Source organism: Rutidosis leptorrhynchoides, chromosome 5, assembly GCF_046630445.1.
Source record: "Rutidosis leptorrhynchoides isolate AG116_Rl617_1_P2 chromosome 5, CSIRO_AGI_Rlap_v1, whole genome shotgun sequence".
In the NCBI taxonomy this organism is placed as follows: Eukaryota; Viridiplantae; Streptophyta; class Magnoliopsida; order Asterales; family Asteraceae; genus Rutidosis; species Rutidosis leptorrhynchoides.
The window spans coordinates 346,923,070-346,944,856 of NC_092337.1; the positions used below are offsets into that span (position 1 = coordinate 346,923,070).

At 35.8% G+C, this 21,787-nt stretch overlaps 1 protein-coding gene across 1 annotated transcript; it reads right to left on the bottom strand.

The window, feature by feature from the left end:
* Window positions 1-4,330: 4,330 nt before the first annotated feature.
* LOC139849641 (uncharacterized) lies at window positions 4,331-21,527 on the bottom strand. The gene is made up of 8 exons (XM_071839275.1): window positions 20,756-21,527; window positions 20,173-20,369; window positions 20,016-20,091; window positions 19,294-19,377; window positions 18,398-18,905; window positions 6,709-6,868; window positions 5,618-6,579; window positions 4,331-4,676 (listed from the first exon to the last, which is right to left on the bottom strand). The coding sequence occupies exons 1-8, from the start codon at window positions 21,525-21,527 to the stop codon at window positions 4,331-4,333; spliced, it is 3,105 nt and encodes a 1,034-aa protein (XP_071695376.1).
* Window positions 21,528-21,787: the final 260 nt, after the last annotated feature.

The following is a 21,787-nucleotide window of genomic DNA, read 5'->3' on the forward strand; positions in this document are numbered from 1 at the left end:
ATATATATATATATATATATATATAACCTGCAACCACTGATTGAAACTGAAGGTACATATATTCACAACAACAACAAATTTTAAAATCCCTCATTAGTTTATGTAATTTATTATGCAGGTTATAATGAGGGCTTGGAATTTAAGAGCAGCTACTCATTTTATTCTGGCAAAGGCGTTTCATCCTAGGCATGAACCTTTGGTCATTTTTCATTGGATATGGAACATACTAACTGAAAGATACTTCACCTGTAGTGTTTGCAATATTACATATGTTAAGCTCGTCTTACAAAGATCCAGGTTTGGTGATCATTATCAAACGCTTTTTTGTATCTCCGAATGCTTATGGTGATTCAGTTCTAGCTAAGGAACTTTGTGCTTGTACATATGTGCTTTAGCATGTACTACTACCAAAGATGGTTTTTTTTAACACAGTCTAACTGTTTCGCATTTGTAGGATAAACGTGGGAAAGAAATTGTTTTGATAGCAATGGAAAAGGCAATCAGCAAGACAGTAGCTATTGCAGAGATTATTAAGGTTTGCTACTCAAATTACTTGTGTGGTCTAAAGGCTCACATTAATCTTAGTTTGGAATTGTCTCTTTCATACTAAGATTAATTGAGCTGTTCTATTTTACCCTTACAGATATAGGACGGTTCCCATCTACTCCTAATGAAAACCGTTGTTCACCAAATTAGTTTTCAAACGTAGCAGTTTCCATTCAAAATCCTCCCAAATAAAAAACGACCATAGATAACTTTTTTACTACTCAAATCGTTAAAAACTATACTAAGATCGTTGATTAACATGATACCATAATGATCCGTATTCCGCATTCCCATAATTCTTTCATCAGATATCAGTTTGTTTATTTTTCTCTCAAAAATGCTTTGATTTCTTCACTAAGAAGCCAATGATTCTAAAATCACATGACGAAATTGGATCGATTCAACATACGGTATCCATTTACGCAAGTCAATTTAGGTATTTACTCTTAATTTCATGCTGAGTTTCAAAATGGTTTCTAGATGAAAGGATTCGTGGCGGCTTTCATTTTTTTTTTCTTTTTAATATGTTACTATAATAAAGGATGTAGTATTAATCATAAGTGCGGCTGTTCTTTCCCTTGAGGTAGGTGATTTGTGTCTGCTTTTTCTAATTTTGTATATGTATATGTATGTGTATAAATGATGAATGATGAATTTGACATCTTTTTGATTAAATGAAGATATACGAGAAGCAAATTGGCAATTTCATCGATCCAATGCAACGAAACCCGTAGGTATATATTACTGTATTTTTTATTAATTAGTATTGTTGAGTCTCGGTGATGTTAGTCATTTTCTGTATCCTTTAATTCCTTTGTTTGTGATAGTAAATGAAAAAATTAATTAAAACAGATCAAATATGATGCTAAAAAGTAAAAACATATTATATGTCGAGAATATGTATGCAGAATATGTGACTGGATTTGAGGATGTTACTCAAATTCTGATCAAGGTAAGTAAAGTTCATTATGTGTTATCTTGGTTTATATAATATTTTATGTTGTGTAAGTTACAATATGGGCAGGTCGGGGGGCTCGGTAACAGGTTGAAACAAGTCATTTTGGGCTGACTAGAAACACTGCGTTAAAATATGACTCATATGTAACACCATCAAGTTGTAATCTTGCAATGTGAATTTAAAATTTAAAATATGATATGGGTAACAATGGTCAATAAATCTGCCTTTGGCATGTGTTTATGAAAGTAATTTATGTGTCTTTATTAGCAGTTCTAAATTGTTTTCTAACTTATTATGTATCTTAGATTGTCTTCTAACTTATTATGGAGTCTTCTAACTTTACCATGTGCATCACTGTGTAAAGATAATATGAACTTATGAGTGATAATATTTTTTACTGGAGCAACAAAATTAACAGCTATTGTAGTGATAGTATTCTTTTGGTAGCGTAGAGATAGTCTATGTCAAAAACCGTCTAAGGTGTCTGTCAGTTTGGCTTATTCAATTCAATTTGTTCTGTTTTGAATTTTTAAATAGCAAAACTTAAAAGTTAAAACCGAATCCAAATTTAATTTCGATTAAAACTGTAGACTCAACCAAGTCATAATTTAAACAAAATATCCGAATTTTTTTGATGAAGGATGTAAATAAGAATCAAGACGCATGATTATTAAAATTTATTGGTTAATAATATTTTCTGAGAACAACTCACGATGTTGTTTATTAATTTGCACATTGTATCAGTGTTAATGTTTGGAGTGTCTACATTGTAAGATGAAATCTGGTGATAGATAGCATTGCATTTGGAGCGTACCTATTCATTTAGCTGTGGACATATCTGATAGATTATATATGTGATGGAATGATGGATGTTGTATTGAATCTATTAGCATGTTAAAAGTGTTAAATGACTCTCGGCCTACTTTGCGGACGTGTCAGTTAAAAGTGGATAAGTTTGGATGAAGACTAATGATCGGGACATTAAGTATTCGCGACAAGTTTTAAAACGGTGTATAATATGTTTGGTAATTTCGAGTCTAAATGTGTTTTAAACGGGTGTCAAAGTCGCATGCTCCAGTTTTTGGGATGCTGGACAGCGACATAACAATAAGTAGCACAACAGCAAACAAGTTTTGGGGCTGTTTTCAATAGTTCATAACTTTTAACGGATAACTCCGTTTCTAATAAATAAGTTGTCTAGGGAAAGGTGAAATAGTCTACTTTCCAATGGTCACAGTCTAAAGTATTTAATCTGATTGTGTGAGACTCGAAATATGTTCTAAAGCGGCTGTTTATATGCGTATATATTAAAAAATGTTCAAAATCAAGGGCGTTGCAAGTTCGTATAGCTGATAACAACCCAATTTTAGCGGTATAGATTGACTTAATATGACAAAACCCCAAAATTCTAACATCCATTTATTGTTATGGATGTTTTTAATTTGGGTTACTTGTATAAACTTTCAACAGACTTCGAATGTTGAGCGTTATCAGACAACTTATAAGTAATGCTTTCTTGAATCTTTCCACAATTTTTTGTCTCTTACAACTATTTGAGTTTGATTTGGCGATGTGAGGACCCACAACTTTTTTGCCTTTCTTGAGTCACATGATAAATGTAGTGAGAACTTTCAGGTGATGACGTTCTCTAAAGTATTTTTATGTTTGGGAAGTTAATGAAAAATCTGATGTTCACTCTTTTGGCGTTGCTCTCCTGCTACTATTGACAAGATAAAGACCTATAAATTCTGATTTTGTTAAACGCGAAGATACTTTGATTAGGTGACATGGAAGCTTATTGTCAAGAGAATGTTGTTGGAATTTCTTATAATATCAATCGATTATATTACATTATGACTTTCACAATTCGCAAATTCACGATTGCGTACATCATAGATATCACGTTATGCCTTTCATAATCGTGCGAAATTGCAGGTATTAAACTAGTTTTAGCCTAATAATAAAGTACACATCTAGTGATACATGTTACAAAATATCCGTATGACTATTATGATCTTTTTACCATTGGTACTTTATACCCTTTAAGTTATGTCTAATGACAATATTTACCCATAACTAATATTACAGTTATTTGATGAAAATAACTGTAATAACACTATATAAATATTAGGGTTGTGGTTTCATGTGTATTATCAAATCATGTTATTTCTCTCTGATTATCAATAACATTATTATTTAAGAGGATAGGAAATCCCTCCATTGAATTATTGATATTACTTCAGGAATTGATTTATCCCTAATTAATTAAGGTTTCATCATCGATTCTACGATCAAGTAAGAATTCTTTAATGTTTCTCTTATATGTGATCAGTGATTACATGTTTGATAGATCTTGAATGATAAAATTAATTAACATGTCGTATCATGAGCAATTGATAATATGCAATCCATATATTAAATTTTATAAAACGTTACTTGATTGTTCGTGTTTCAATATTGAATGTACATTACCGTTCATTATGAGGCTAAGTAATCATCGGTGAATTAATGATTTAAGTAAATTAATTCATGAATAAATGGACCCATGAATTAATTGAATCAATGAATAAAAGAACCGAAGGTTACAATGAATGGAGTGAATTAATGTGCAAATTATATTCATGAATTTATTGATTCATTAGTTAATTCTTGAATTTTTTTATTTTTTTTTTTTGAAAAGCAAGAAAACCTTATATTAATCAACACGAATAGTACATGGTTGACAAGGCAACCTAAACAACACGATACATCACGAAAATAATAAAGAAACAAATTAAAACGCCCTATAATAATTGCAAAGGTTGCAACTAACAAAAAGTGATAAAACTAAGGGTGTGAGAACCATTGAAGCCAATCCATATTATGACCCTTGCAACGCCGTGAAATCCAATCATATGAAAGAACTTGAACCTCGTTGAATAGAGATGGGACCGTCTCGAGCTTCTTGAACACCTTTGCATTTTTATTCTTCCATAGAATGTAACAAACCACCCAATAAACCGCTTGCCATCGGTTCCTTTTGTGATCATGTGCTACGTAACCGAAAGTACCATTAAAAATATCCTCATACTCGAATATAGCCGAATTATACCCCCACCATTTAAGAACTTTTGCCCACATGTCTTTTGCCACTTGACAAGAAAAAAGTATATGCTTCACCGTCTCAATGTCACTATCACAAATCAGACATCTCACGCTATTCAAATCGATCCCCCGTTTATCTAATTCGAACCTTACCGGAATACGACCCAATCTCGCCCGCCAAATAAACACCTCCACTTTTTTTTTTTTACATCTTTACGGATGTAATTGTTGTTATTAAAAACTGCATTATCTATCAATTAACGTTTTTATTCTCAAAAAGAAGGAAACAAAACAAAAGGTGTTTTGTTTTTTGTTTTCCTTTGGCTGCTACCGATGTATTCAAATTTCACATGAGAATCACTTTTTATTGTTAAGAGTTAATCAATAAATTTAATAATTTCAAGTAAACCCTCATGCGTGAATCGTGTTTTTTTAATGTACATGCTTTTAATTCACATCATGATTTTGTGGTTGTCATATTAATAGTTTATCCATAATGAATTGTGAACAAACAATAGAAGAATCACAAGATATAATCCTTCAATCACAGAAGGATAAAACCTCTAATCACAAGAGGTTATTCAAACCAATCAAAGAAACGAATGATTCAGTTTACACAATTACACAATGATTCACTCTTTAACAAGATCAATACAGTTTGATCTTGTTATAACTCACAAATTGAATCAAACAGCAAACCCTAATTTGAGAGAGAAATCGCCCAAAATTACAGAAATATGAAACTGAATGAATAAATTATAAAAAAAAAATAAATTATATATAGATAAATTAAATTGCAGAAAAGCCCTTTAAGTCTTCATTCCTAGTGCATCCATCTTTTGTTTTTTACAGTTCAGTCACACAACTTCAGTTCCAGAAATGACAACTTTAGCCCTTGCACATTCTTAACCCAGAAATAAATACAAAATAACAAAATAAAGAACAAATGTTTAGATTACTTTATATAATTCAATATCCCCCTTAATCTAAACATTTCAAAATATATTGAGAAGTGTAAGTTGATCACACAACATATTATGTTGTGTCCCATTCAACCCTTTAGTAAATATATCAGATACATTCTCTGAAGAAGAAATCAAGTGTGTTTCCAAATTTTCTGAAATAATTTTTTCTCTAATAAAATGCAAATCAACTTCAAAATTTTTAGTTCTTTCATGAAACACAGGATTTTTAGCAATTTGTAAAGCTGACTTACTATCACAAAGAATTCTAACAGGTAAATCAACTTTAACTTCTAAATCTTTTAAAACTTTTAAAATCCAAATTATTTCACATGAAATAGAAGCAAGTGCTCTGTATTCAGCCTCTGTTGAAGACCTTGAAACAGTTGACTGCTTTTTACTTTTCCAAGATACTAAATTACCACCAAAGTAGATGCAAAAACCAGTAACAGATTTTCTTAATATATTACTTTTTGCATAATCAGAGTCAACAAATCCAGAAAATGTTAAATCACTAAACTTCTTAATTGTAATTCCTTTACCTGGTGATCCTTTTAAATATCTTAAAACTCTTAAAGCAGCCTTCATGTGAGAATTCAAAGGAGCATGCATATATTGACTCAAACAATGCACAGAATAAGCTATATAAGGTCTAGTTAAAGTTATATAGATCAATTTACCAACTAACTTCTGATATTCACTTATATTTTCAAGTAAGAAATCTGAGCCAGAAAAATCATCTTTATTAGAAAAAACAACACAAGATTCTAAAGGAGTCACAGCAGGTTTACTAGCAAGTACACCAAATTCAGCTAAAACCTCTAAACAGTATTTTCTTTGACAAAGAACAAAAAAATCATCATTTTTAACAAGTTCTAAACCAAGAAAATATTTAAGTTTACCTAAATCTTTAATTTTAAACTTAGATTTAAGAAAAACTTTACATTCCTCAACAATAGCTTCAGAACTTTCAGTAATGATAATATCATCAACATAAACAAGCAAATACACACAGTTAATACCATCAGTCTTAACAAATAAGGAATAATCATTTACACTTTGTTTAAATCCATATTCAAACATAACATCACAAAATTTTTCATTTTATTTTCTAGGAGCTTGTTTAAGACCATACAAAGATTTAACAAGTTTGCACACTCTAGTATCATTTTTATCAAAATAACCTTCAGGCAAAGTCATATAAACATCTTCAGTCAAATCACCATAAAGAAAAGCATTATTAATGTCAATTTGATATAATGACCAGTTATTTTTACAAGCAATAGATAAGAAAAGTCTAGCAGTAACTGTAGCGACCCTGAATTTTCCAACATTTAATTATTAATAATTTATTATTAATGCTTGCGTTTTAATAAACGTGTTCTTATACGTGTTACTTGTTACCGTATTTAACTTTTCATGGCCCGAATTGTCTTTGTGACACACGTACATTACACGAATAATATTTTCAAATATTAGTTACATTCATGATTAATTAATATTAATCATTTTTAATTAACTAATGTTACTAGTTAATTACTTGGGCTTATTTACTTAATTTGTTACATACTTGGTCTTTTATTAATGGACTCATGATTAATGGACTTGGAAGCCCACCCTACTTTCTTAATGGATTAATTAGCCCATCTTTTATGCAAGTATTTCATTTAGATGAAACTAGATTAGTTAGTGTTATGTGGAGGCTAGTGTAAGACCCGAATATTTATCTTGCTTGTTCGTGTATTAAGACGTTCGAGATTGGGTTTCGCGGATTATTTATATAAAGTTTAAAATGAAAAAGAATCTGTTTCAGAGAGGTCGCGCGCCGCGCGGGGTAGGGGCGCGCCGCGCCGTTTGCTGCTGACAGAATCCCTTGTTTTTATTTGGTTTAAATGAAGGGCAAATGGGTAATTTCACTTGAGGCCGGATTTGTGAGGCATATGAGCTGGTTTGGATCAGTTGTGGATCACTTTCACATCCACTCATCATCTTCATCCATTTTAAGAGAGAGAGTAAGAGTTTAGAGAGAGATTGGAGGTTTTGGTGAGGAAGAAGCTCGAATCGTTCAAAGTCTCGGGTTTTAAAGTTGTTCGTTTCGTTCTCGGCTACACGGTGATAGTATTGGTAAGCTCAAACTCCGAATTTCAATTATTTAATTTGATATTCAAGTTAGGGTTTTGAGTTAATTAGTTGTAAAACCCTTTTATGTGATGAAATGGGTTTAGTGAAGCTAGTAATCGGGTTTGTTGTTAATTGTTGGTGGATTTTGAGTTGGCGAACTAATTGGCCATGTATAGAACTTTAATTTGAGTTTAATCACTTAAGTAGGTGATTATGGAAGTGTTGAAACCCATTTAGGGTAATTTGGTTGACTAGTTGTGACTTTGGGTCAAATTAGGGTTTGGTGGTGATTATGACCCATTTGGCGATTTAATGAGGTTTGTAAACTTAAAATGGATTAAGTTGAAGTATTAAACCAAGTTAAATGTGTTTTGGTGTCAAAACTTGTAAAGGATGAGATTTTGACCTTTATGGGTCAAAATTAGGGTTTAAGTGTCAAAATGGGTATGACACGTGTTTGGCACTTGTGTTCGGGTTTAATGGATGTATTAGGACCATTCTCACTCGTGTTAGTGATTATTGATTAGTTTTGGGCGCGGTTTGTACTTGAAAGTGCATTTGGGTCGAATTTGCACTAAGGGTCGAATTGGGTGGTTTATAAATCCATCCTAATTGTATTGTTGTAATTGTGATAATGGAATAGGTATCTTCCATTAGCAAGTTGCGGATTCACTTGGAAGCTTCTTCAAGACTTCAAGGTGAGTGATAATATCCTATATGCATATGTATGTGTAGGATGGGTGCGGGTCGGGTGAAGTGATTCTCGGTTATAGAGCTCACTTCACATATAGGTGGATTTGAAGGACTTGTGTATGAGTCCAATTGGCACGTTTGTGCGTCTTGGTTGACCATCTTTGGCGAAGTACACGTTTATGTGCACGTTATCACACTTGGTTGTGATTTGGTTGTTATAACCCTAATGGCGAAGGGTTGATATGGTTGTGTGGTGGATTTTATAATCCCGTGACCGTAGGTTTTAGTATTGTGAAATGAATCTCGGGTAGTGCGGATTCATGGTGACTCGGGTTGTTCGGTCACCTTATTTGAGGTAGTGAATCTCGGGTAGTGCGGATTCACGATGACTCGGGTGGTTCGGTCATCTTATGGTTGAGAAGTGAATTTCGGGTTGTGCGAATTCACAAGGCTCGGGTTGTTCGGCCAATGTTCGTGTGATTGAGGTTAAGGGGTTAACCTTGTGTATTATTATTATTGTATTATATTAATGTGTTGTTGTGTTGTAGCTAACCCTCCGGGTGTAGCTATTTGGCGATGTTTACCTTGTCGTTGGTGGACTATCTTTTGTGTTGTATCATTAGCTCGTTGCTTAGATCGTACGGTATGCTTAGTGTAGACGCTTTATACTTGGATGCTTCGGTATGCGGTATTTGTTTGTGTGGCGTATTCATTTTATACATATATATGTATGTAGTATATTATCATTCACTAAGCGTTAGCTTACCCTCTCGTTGTTGACACTTTTTATAGATCGCATGTGGATTGGTGGCTCGGGTAAGCGCGAGGATTAGAGGACTTGCATAGTTTGCATAGAAGGCTTGCTTTTGGATTTATTAGGATTGGGTAGCGTATCCCCAATCGCCATGCTCGGCTTTGTTTTGTATTAAGAGTCTTACGGTCTAAAATTGTATTTTGATACTTAAAGGGTAATTTGGGCACGTGTGGGCCCTACTTTGTAAAACTCGCTCAAACCTTAGTTATGTGCTAGTTTTACATATATTAATGTATGGTTGAAAGCGTTTGGACTAAAAACATCGGGAACGAGTCAAACATTTTTGTATTTAAAGTGTTTCGGGACAGCGGGCTGCCCAGCAGCATTTTGCGCGCCGCGCAAATGCTGGGCGCGCCGCGCAACAGCCAGGTACAGCAAAATTTTTTTTTTTGTCATGAAATTTAACGGGGTTTTATACGCGGTATGGTTTGGGTTGTTACAAGTGGTATCAGAGCATGGTCTAAGGGATTTAGGTGACTTGAGATAGGTGCCTAGACTTAGACTTTTGTGTGTGCTTAATTTGTTGCGGGACTTGTAGGATTACGGGTCGGAATGGGTTTAGTTAGTGCCTTGTTTATAGGTTGACTAACGTTTATATTAGTAATGCGGATATTATTAATATGCTCTTGTGTTGTGATAGTAATTCTCGCGTGTGCTTCTATCGCGTAGAATTTTGTTTGTGTTTGTTTATAGCATCGAGCGAGGCGGTCGTTGTACTAACGAGTCGATGCGGCGTGCGTGCGTAATAAGAACTTGCAGACCTTATTACGGGTGCAAATCGTGTCTAACAAGTGATGTACGACGAGTGTTTAGCAAGATGGGGTGGTGTTGTGCGTGTCGTTTTATACGTGCGTGGACTAATCGTTTTGCATTCTTTAGAATGACGACGCGAAACGAGACCGAGACGAATGACACGGAATTTAACGCTAGAGTTACGGCCGCCGTTGCGGAGCAAATGAGAGCGTTTCGAGAAGAAATGGATGGGAAGTATTCCGAATTCCAAAATAGGGGTGAAATGGAGCGTTGTCTTAAGAGCTTCATGAGGACTAGACCCCCGATGTATGATGGGAAACCGGATCCTTTGGTGAGTACGACTTGGGTTTCGGATGTCGAAGGGTGTTTTCGTACTATGGAATGCCCTCCCGAGAAAAAGACGAGACTCGCTACTAGTTTGTTGCGGGGTAGGGCGAAGGATTGGTTGGATGGCAAGATTGATCTTGTCGGTGGTGAAACGTTTATGACGTTATCGTGGGACGAATTTAAGGAGGAATTCTTCGAGGAGTTCCGAACTTCAGCCGATTTATCGGAATTGCGTTGTGAGTTGCGAAATTTGCAACAGGGTTCTATGGACTTGAATACTTTAAAGACGACTTTTATGTCGAAGGCTCGTTTTTGCCCGGAATATTTGGGGAACGATCGTTTGTTGATGGAGGATTTCTATCGAACTTTGAGCGATGACTTGAAAAGCAAAATTAGCCGGGGTTACGCGAAGTCGTTTGCGGAGTTATTTGCGGTGGCTAGAGGTTTCGAGTCTTATACGCGATCGAAAAAGAGCGAACCTTCAAGTGAGGGAAGGGTTATTTCTTATGGTGCTCCGAGTAAGAGGACTAAGGGTCCGAGTGCGAGTACGAGTAATGTGGTAAAGGGCGCGGTGGATTCTCGTGCGCCTAGGTGTTTCAATTGTGGCGTTAGGGGTCACAAGTTGTGGGAATGCACAATGCCGAGAAATGATGACGGAATGTGCTACTATTGTCATAAAGAGGGACATCGCAAGCCGGATTGTCCCGAGTTGGCGGCGGCGAATGCCGCAAGGAGACGTTGAGGTACGTTTCGTTTTGATAAATATGTCTTTGAATATTTATTTATGTGGCGTTTATGTTCGGACTTGTTAATTGCATAGTGATTTGCATGTTATGGTTAAGGGTGACGTTCCTAACGGAAATACCCTATGGTGATGTTTGGTTGTTGGACGAAGGGCGTAAGACTTGGTGTAACCAAGCATTCCTTAGTATTTGGGGAATGTTACTACCAAGCCACGGAAATGGTTTTGGTGTTCGATTGTTTAGCGCATGTTCGCTTTTGGTGTTGAAGTGATGAACCATGAGGTTCGTCGGGTGATTGGAACCTTTGAGGCCGAGTGTTTAAAATCTCGATGTGTGTTGGTAATGGAGTCTTTATGACGCGACATTAGGTGCCCTTTTATACCTACTAGCGTGGTGTCGACTCCGATTGTGTTGTGGTTACATTGTACTTAGGGTACCGGGAGAAACCCGTAGGTACATGAGTGACTAGGTGAAACTTGACAAACTAAAACAATTGGATAATTGCGAGGGTATGGTTTGTGTAATCGTGGTACACTTTTCGTTCGAAGTGTTTAAGGATTGATTGAAATCCTTCGTGTGCTCAAGGTTAGAGCAAGGTGTGGTGATGGGTCGTGTGTACCCAATTGTTGGTAAAGTCTACCTTTGGTAGCATCGTACGGGTGTACGAGTTGTGATATAGGAACGTGTTTCCAAGTGGGGGAGTCGCACTCCTGCGCGAGGAAAGTGTTAGTGTGATATTTCGGATGATGATTTTGGTAGATCTGGAATTTTTACCGAGACCTAGTTTTGGGTCGATTCGTGGTAGAGTGCGATTTCGGATAAATTGTACTTATGGTTTGGATTGGAATCCCACCGAGGCGGTAATGTGGTAAATCTCGTTGAGAGATAATGGACGTGTTTGGTGAGCAAGGTGAAATCCTTCGGTTAAGGAAGGTGTGTGTCGGGTTCTCTTTTGGAGAATTCTTGTTCGGTACCTATGTTTGATATAGGTGGTTCTTGCTCGATTATGGTATGTGGTTGATGAAGCATGATCTTCGGGGTCCGCTGACTTCATCGTAGTATTGTGGATTAATGAAGCATGACTTTCGGGTCCGCTGACTTCATTATAGTATGGTTACGTGATGGAGCATGATCTTTAGGGTCCGCTGACTTCATCATGGGAGTACGCGATTGATGGAGCATGATCTTTAGGGTCCGCTGACTTCGTCATAAGCGTGGTGTTGAGATCGGTGAAGCATGATCTTCGGGTCCGCTGACTTCATCCGGTATTGAGATTGGTGGAGCATGACCTTCGGGGTCCGCTGACTTCATCAAGAGAGTTGTGTTGTGGGACGTGAATATCGGGTTGTTCGTATTCACAATATTTCGGGTAGTACGATTGTCCCTGTTGGTTGGGCTCATAGTTTGAGGTAGTGAATGTCGGGTGGTTCGGATTCACTAAGGCTCGGGTTGTACGGCCATCCTCGGTTATACTATGTGGCAGTGGTAGTGAATATCGGTTTGCGCGTATTCACGATGACTCGGGTTGTGCGGTCATTTCGTTGTGAGATATATGGATTGGGTTGGTGGATTTCGGGTTGTGCGAATTCACTAAGGTTCGGGTTGTTTCGACCATCCTCCATATGTGTTTTGGCTCGGGTTGTTTCGGCCATGTTGAGTTGTAATCTATTGGTTGTTTGATACACCAATGGTGGGGTCGTAAGGACCATGTTGTGGGAACTATCGGTCGTTTTATGCGTCGATGGTGGGGTCGTGAGGACCACGTGGTATGATTAGTGATGCGATAGCCGTGTTTCGCTCACATGTTTGTTACGGGTGTGACGATGGACGATTTCGTACACCTTGGGATTTGTGTTCCCATAGCCGCTTTGGGCGCTATCGGTTTCTAACCGTTGGATTGTATTGTTACGGTAGTTGCGTATTGCTCGTATTGCGCACTACAAGGGATGTTTAATGATTAGGTGATATCCGTAAGGATTCGTTTGGTTCGGTTTCATCGTTTCGGGTTGTTGACCTTAGGTTGAGACTTGGCTGTTTTTTTTGCGTTGTACTCGGTAAGTGTGCGCTAAGGGATCGATATCTTGGTACGAGATTGGTTGAGTTTTCCCAATGTTGGGGAATGAGCATGGTTTTAGTGCTCGGATAGTGATTTGAATAAATCGCGGGTGACGATTTAGTTGTGGAAGGCGATTCGTTGGGAAGGAATTGCTTAGGAAAGTCGGATTGGGACTTATGTCGAGGACCGTAGGGTGAGGTCCACTTGGTTAAGTGATGGGGATCACGAGGACGTGATCGAGTTTAAGTGGGGGAGAGTTGTAAGACCCGAATATTTATCTTGCTTGTTCGTGTATTAAGACGTTCGAGATTGGGTTTCGCGGATTATTTATATAAAGTTTAAAATGAAAAAGAATCTGTTTCAGAGAGGTCGCGCGCCGCGCGGGGTAGGGGCGCGCCGCGCCGTTTGCTGCTGACAGAATCCCTTGTTTTTATTTGGTTTAAATGAAGGGCAAATGGGTAATTTCACTTGAGGCCGGATTTGTGAGGCATATGAGCTGGTTTGGATCAGTTGTGGATCACTTTCACATCCACTCATCATCTTCATCCATTTTAAGAGAGAGAGTAAGAGTTTAGAGAGAGATTGGAGGTTTTGGTGAGGAAGAAGCTCGAATCGTTCAAAGTCTCGGGTTTTAAAGTTGTTCGTTTCGTTCTCGGCTACACGGTGATAGTATTGGTAAGCTCAAACTCCGAATTTCAATTATTTAATTTGATATTCAAGTTAGGGTTTTGAGTTAATTAGTTGTAAAACCCTTTTATGTGATGAAATGGGTTTAGTGAAGCTAGTAATCGGGTTTGTTGTTAATTGTTGGTGGATTTTGAGTTGGCGAACTAATTGGCCATGTATAGAACTTTAATTTGAGTTTAATCACTTAAGTAGGTGATTATGGAAGTGTTGAAACCCATTTAGGGTAATTTGGTTGACTAGTTGTGACTTTGGGTCAAATTAGGGTTTGGTGGTGATTATGACCCATTTGGCGATTTAATGAGGTTTGTAAACTTAAAATGGATTAAGTTGAAGTATTAAACCAAGTTAAATGTGTTTTGGTGTCAAAACTTGTAAAGGATGAGATTTTGACCTTTATGGGTCAAAATTAGGGTTTAAGTGTCAAAATGGGTATGACACGTGTTTGGCACTTGTGTTCGGGTTTAATGGATGTATTAGGACCATTCTCACTCGTGTTAGTGATTATTGATTAGTTTTGGGCGCGGTTTGTACTTGAAAGTGCATTTGGGTCGAATTTGCACTAAGGGTCGAATTGGGTGGTTTATAAATCCATCCTAATTGTATTGTTGTAATTGTGATAATGGAATAGGTATCTTCCATTGGCAAGTTGCGGATTCACTTGGAAGCTTCTTCAAGACTTCAAGGTGAGTGATAATATCCTATATGCATATGTATGTGTAGGATGGGTGCGGGTCGGGTGAAGTGATTCTCGGTTATAGAGCTCACTTCACATATAGGTGGATTTGAAGAACTTGTGTATGAGTCCAATTGGCACGTTTGTGCGTCTTGGTTGACCATCTTTGGCGAAGTACACGTTTATGTGCACGTTATCACACTTGGTTGTGATTTGGTTGTTATAACCCTAATGGCGAAGGGTTGATATGGTTGTGTGGTGGATTTTATAATCCCGTGACCGTGGGTTTTAGTATTGTGAAATGAATCTCGGGTAGTGCGGATTCATGGTGACTCGGGTTGTTCGGTCACCTTATTTGAGGTAGTGAATCTCGGGTAGTGCGGATTCACGATGACTCGGGTGGTTCGGTCATCTTATGGTTGAGAAGTGAATTTCGGGTTGTGCGAATTCACAAGGCTCGGGTTGTTCGGCCAATGTTCGTGTGATTGAGGTTAAGGGGTTAACCTTGTGTATTATTATTATTGTATTATATTAATGTGTTGTTGTGTTGTAGCTAACCCTCCGGGTGTAGCTATTTGGCGATGTTTACCTTGTCGTTGGTGGACTATCTTTTGTGTTGTATCATTAGCTCGTTGCTTAGATCGTACGGTATGCTTAGTGTAGACGCTTTATACTTGGATGCTTCGGTATGCGGTATTTGTTTGTGTGGCGTATTCATTTTATACATATATATGTATGTAGTATATTATCATTCACTAAGCGTTAGCTTACCCTCTCGTTGTTGACACTTTTTATAGATCGCATGTGGATTGGTGGCTCGGGTAAGCGCGAGGATTAGAGGACTTGCATAGTTTGCATAGAAGGCTTGCTTTTGGATTTATTAGGATTGGGTAGCGTATCCCCAATCGCCATGCTCGGCTTTGTTTTGTATTAAGAGTCTTACGGTCTAAAATTGTATTTTGATACTTAAAGGGTAATTTGGGCACGTGTGGGCCCTACTTTGTAAAACTCGCTCAAACCTTAGTTATGTGCTAGTTTTACATATATTAATGTATGGTTGAAAGCGTTTGGACTAAAAACATCGGGAACGAGTCAAACATTTTTGTATTTAAAGTGTTTCGGGACAGCGGGCTGCCCAGCAGCATTTTGCGCGCCGCGCAAATGCTGGGCGCGCCGCGCAACAGCCAGGTACAGCAAAATTTTTTTTTTGTCATGAAATTTAACGGGGTTTTATACGCGGTATGGTTTGGGTTGTTACAGCTAGTTACAAGAATACTTACAACACTTTCCCATACCAATTTGCTTTAATACCACTCCTAGCTAACACCACCTCCCCATGCATGAAAACAAGCTTGTGACCATTCCTCTTTTGCACCCCTTGACCGTCGGCCTAGAGTGTGGGTAAAGGGAGGTTCAAATTTTTTTTTTTTGTATTACTTAGTTACTTGTATTCACTTCATTCTTCACACACACAACTTACTTACATTTTCTCTCAACTCTTTCTCTCATCTTTTCTCTCTAATATTGTAAGTAACAAAGCTTGGGTTTCTTTCCTTTTTCTTTCTAAAAACCGAATACTAGCACTCCATCATCATCATTTTAATTACTTGCTTTGTTAGTTTGTTGTTTGTTTATTGTTAAAGATCAAGTTCTCTAACTTGTATCTTCATGTAATCTTGGTTACTTCCATCTTTTCTTTGATGAAGAACCAAGAACAAGAATCTAAACTTTCTAGTTTATGGTTCTACACTTAAGTGTTTTCAAGATTTAAAGTTCATAAGTTTCATAATCATACTTGTGTTCATGTTTTGTAGACTTAAATCCTAAGATCCAAACTTTGATTTGAATCTTCCTAAGTATGAAACAAACATGAACATAATACTTGTACTTTAGTTTATTTCTTTCTTTTGTAAGTACATTAAAGTTGTAATGTTGTTATTTTGGTCAAGTATTACTAGTTAATCTTGATCTCATATTTCTTGGAACTGAAAGTTAACTTTATAAGTTCAAGAACATGGAAGTATAACTTTCTAGTTATAACTTCATACACTTGTATTGGATCTAAGTTTCTATAGATTATGGTCTTCTAAATTTAGTTGTAAATAAGAGCTTACAAGCTTACATATATTTTTCAAGTTGAAAATCTAAGTTTCATAACTTATGGTTTCATTAAAGTGAAGATCCAAGTTCTATAACTTAGGATCTAACTTAAGAACACTAGATCTAGACTTTCTAGTCTAGGATCTTTAAGATCTAGCTAAGATCTAAGTTCTACAACTTATGATCTTGGTTATTTAGTTTACTTTCAAGTTTGTAGCTTAATATTACTAGTAGAACTCATGTATGTGTCGGATCTAAGATCTTGATGTAACTTTAGTTCATCAAACTACATACAACTCTTAAGTGAGTTGTGCTACATATCTTAGACTTACACTATAGTTATGATGGTCAAACCTTGGTTAAAATGATGCAAACCTATCAACGAGTTGTACACTTGAAGCTATACGCATCAAGGATGAGAACCGTGATGAGCATCAAGCACCAAGAACCCACCGAAACACCTTTCTTACTGTTTCTGGAACTGATAAGACTACCTGGGCTACTGGAAAGTTTATTTTCAGTTAGTTCGGTTCAAGTATATGATTTTCCATTTAGACCTCGTCTTAATCCGAGTTACAGTTTAGGATCTATGGCCTCCCGAAAGTCACTACACCCTATTAACGTTGTGCTGAAATTTCTGACCTACTCGCACTTAAACTGTCACCACGGTCAAACGAAGACGAGTTTGGTTCTGGAAATTGATCAGTACCTAGGGGACTCATATACGGAGCCATGGCCACTTGTCTCACCTCATTTCAGTTTGTATAGAGGTCGTGGAAACTGAACGAAGTCAACCCTTGTTTCAAAACCCTAGTCTTGACTTAAAACTTACTTTACACTTTTTGTTTAATGATGAATGATGATGATACTTAAGACCTAATTTACATACATTTAAACCTTTGGGAAAGATTTACCGACTTAGTAACTTTTGACTTAGGTTGAGGACCTTTCGGACCAACCACTTGCTTACTATTCCCGCGTATCGACTTTTACTACTTTCCACTGTGAGTTATAGCATCCCTTTTTACTTTAACTATTTTGGGAACTGAGAATACATGCGCATTTTACGCTTTACATACTAGGCACGAGTAATTAAACTTTATATATGTGTGGGTTATACAACGGCATAAACTTTCCCCTTAGCTCGGTAACGTTTAGTCATTGGTCTTTGAACCGGTGAACGCGAATCTTAGATATGGATCCATAGGGTTTGACATCCCCACTCGGGCTAGTAGCGCTAGCATTTAACGGGTGTTTAATACTTCATAAACTTACGCACTCGCCAAGTGTACTTTTAGGGAGTGTTATTTACGTTAAGTTAGTTACCAAGTGCCCACGGTTATACATATACTTTTCATACTGTTTTGAAACGCTGTTTGAAGCACTGAAATCTCGTGGCCTACCTTACATTACTGTTATACTTAAACTATAGCTCACCAACCTTTGTGTTGACGTTTTTAAGCATGTTTTTCTCAGGTGCTTAAGGTTTGATTGCTTCCGCTGTAGTTGCCATGCTTTGTAGACACCTGCTGCGCTTTAGAGATGTCACCGCATGAAACGTTTATTTGCATTGAAACTTTGTTATTTTTGAAACGATGTATTTGTAACGACCTATGGGTCACGTACTATTATTGCTTGCTATTCGTAGAAACATACTTTTGGTTGTTAAACATTTGACGTTGGTTAAGGCGTCACCTATATTCATGAATGCAAACTTATTTTGAAACAGCATATAGTATTTGACCTTAAAATGATCCTGTTGTTGATGATTCGTACACGATGGTTTTGTACGGGGCATCACAGTAACCATATTAACAACAGGAGAAAAAGTTTCATCAAAGTCAATTCCTTCTCTTTGATTAAAACCTTTAGTTACTAACCTAGCTTTATACCTATCGATTTCACCAGTTGACTTGTACTTGATTCTATATACCCATTTAGAACCAACAGGCTTTCTATCTTTAGGTAACTCAGTTAATATCCAAGTATTATTTCTATTTAAAGCCTCCATTTCATCATTCATGGCATTAACCCAGTTTTGATCTATACAAGCCTCTTTGAATGACTTTGGTTCATGTCCTTTGGTTAAACTTGTTACAAAACAGTAATTTTCAGACCCTAGTTTAGAATAATTCAAGTAATCATTGATATTGTACTTAACATTATTGTTAAGCACATAATCTTTGAATTTAACAGGAATTTTTGTTTCTCTACTTGACTTTCTTAACTGAGGTGTACAGTTAAAAACATTATCAGTTAAATTGCCCCCAGGGACAGTTTGTGTCTCAATACTTTCATCATTAGATGTTGCAGGTACACCATCACTTTGTGACTCAATTGAGCCATAAAGTAAGGCATGATTGCCATCATCCTTAGTACTGCCTCTCCCTTCATCATTGGGACTTTCAGAGTTGACTCAATAACATTTAATTTTATTTTTTGGTTTAGATTAAAAGAAGAATCTTCAACACAATCAAAGAAATTTTGATAATTAACATTTTATTTTGCAAAATCAGTTTTAAAAACAGAATCTAGTTTGAAAGGAAAAATATTTTCATAAAATTTTACATCTCTTGAAAAAATAAAAGTTTGGTCATCTAAACAGAATAACTTGTAACCTTTTTGAAATTAGAATACCCAATGAAAACAAATTTTAAAGCTCTACTGGAAAACTTGTCATGATTATTTAAAATAGTAGCAAAACAAAGACAACCAAAAATCCTTAAGTGGGAGAGATTAGGACATTTTCCATAAATCAATTCATAGGGACACTTGCCAGACAAAACAGAAGAATGAAGCATGTTAATCAAATAAGTAGCAGTTAGAATGCATTCAGACCACAAATACAGAGGTAATCCCCCTGAAACATAAGGGACCTAGCCACATTAAGAAAATGCCTATGTTTCCTTTCAGATATGCCATTATGTTATGGGGTATAAGTACATGTAGTTTGATGTATAATACCTTTACCTTTAACAAAACTACTCATTTTATTGTTTAAAAATTCTATTCCATTATCACTTCTTATAACTTTGACAGTTTTACCAAATTGATATAAAATTAAATTGTAAAACATTTCAAAACAGCTAAATACTTCTTCTTTGGTTTTTTACAAATAAGTCCAGACAGCCCTAGAAAAAGCATCAACAACAGTTAGAAAATATCTAAATCCCTCTTTACTTTTAACTTTATAAGGACCCCATGTGTCAAGATGTATTAAGTCACCTAAACTTTTTATTTTACAACAACAACAATACCCAATCCCACTTTTTGTGATCATAAAACTTTTTGTTTTATGATCACTTAATGGAAAAGGATCTCTTGTTTGTTTAGCTTTATGACAAGTTTTACAAGGTTCAGCATTGTTATTAATTTTATTAAAACCAAGTTTATCACTTAATTCATTCAAAGCTTGATATGCAGGATGTCCAAGTCTTTCATGCCACAGTTTACTTTTAGACAAATTTGAATAAATCATGTTAGACTTAAATATCTTACCATTGAAATTATTATCAAAGAAGTAAAGACCATCAAATTCACTACCAGTCCCCATCAGTATTTTTTGAATTAAATCCTGAATATAACATTTATTTGCATCAAAACTAATAACAAGATTGCTATCTTTAATCATTTTATTCACAGACAGTAAACTAACACAGTATTGAGGAATGACTAAAACATCATACAGTTCAATATTATCAGACAGTCTTAAATTTCCCATTTGTAAAATTTTAGCAACAGTACCATTAGGATGATTGACTGTTAAATTTAAATCTGAAACATCAATAACTTTGTTTAAATTTTGAGAATTTGAAACTGTATGTTGGTTTACACCAGAGTCAATAATCCAACCTTTTGAATCATTATGAAAAATGTTTGAACAGAAAAATTTATCAAACTGTGAATTAAAAAACACATTATTGTTTTGAATACTACCTGACATATTTGACTCCACTTGATTGTAAACAGGTTTCTCATTAACAAGATTAAGAAGCTTCATAATCTAATCACTAGTTAATTGAACATTAGTAGCACAAGAATCATGTTTTTCAGTAACACAATTACTACTATTAAACCTAGGAGCACCTTGATTGAAATGTTTTTTAATATAGCCAGGTGAATATCCAAATAGTTCATAACATCTTTTAATAGTATGACCAAGCATGTTACAGTTTGTGCATTTCAAAGGTGGATTTTTGTATTTTTTTTTTTCTTGTTATTAGTAAAATTATTATTACCATTAACAAAATTAGTTGTTTTAGAATTAAAAGCAGATGAGTGCATCTTATTGACATTAGAACTAGAAGTAGAATGCAATCTATGAGACTCATTCCTAGAAATAATTGAAAAAACAGTTTTAACATATGGAACAGGATCAGAAGTAAGAATTTGACTTCTAATAGGCACATAAACAACATCAAGACCCATTAAAAACTGCATAAGTTTCAGAAATTGATAATGTTCTTGGAAAGATTTATTAGCAGACACAATATCATCAATTTTAACCATATCATCAAATTGTCTCCACATAGCATTCAACTTATGATAATAGTCATATAATGATTGACCAGATTGACAACATGAATTAATTTTCTGATATAGATTAAAGGTAACAGATGCATCTATCTTATCATAAGTTTCTTTTAACTCATTCCAAACAGATTCAGCTGTTTTTGAAAAAATTTGACCATTGTAAACATCTTCAGACAGAGACATAAGAATCCATGTAAGAACAATAGAGTTACATCTATCCCATTTACCTAATAACACTTCATCATCCTCATATTCATACCTGACACATGTACCATCAATAAAACCAAGTTTATTTTTTGTTTGTAAAACAAGTTTCATAGCACAAGACCAAACATTATAACTTTCAGTTCCTTTTAACTTTTGTGTAATTAAAGAAGCACCAGATGTATCACTAGGATGTAAATACAGAGGATCATTAAATTCAAGCTTACTAATCTTAGTAATACTACCAGAACTAACAAAACTATCATCAGACATGATTGCAGTAACAAGAAGATAACAAATAAGATCAAGATAGCACAAACAGATAACAAATAATCAAGCAAGATTCAAGAAACCAAACAAAACAATATAGCAAGAAAGTTAAACAAGTAGCACACAATAACCGCAATAAATCTACGGTTCAGACACCTGTAAGGAAAGAAAACAAACCCCAATCGACTGGTTACTAACCATGCAACCTGTAGAGATGATTTACAGAATAAATGGTCAAGATCAATCTACACTTGATCAGGTTT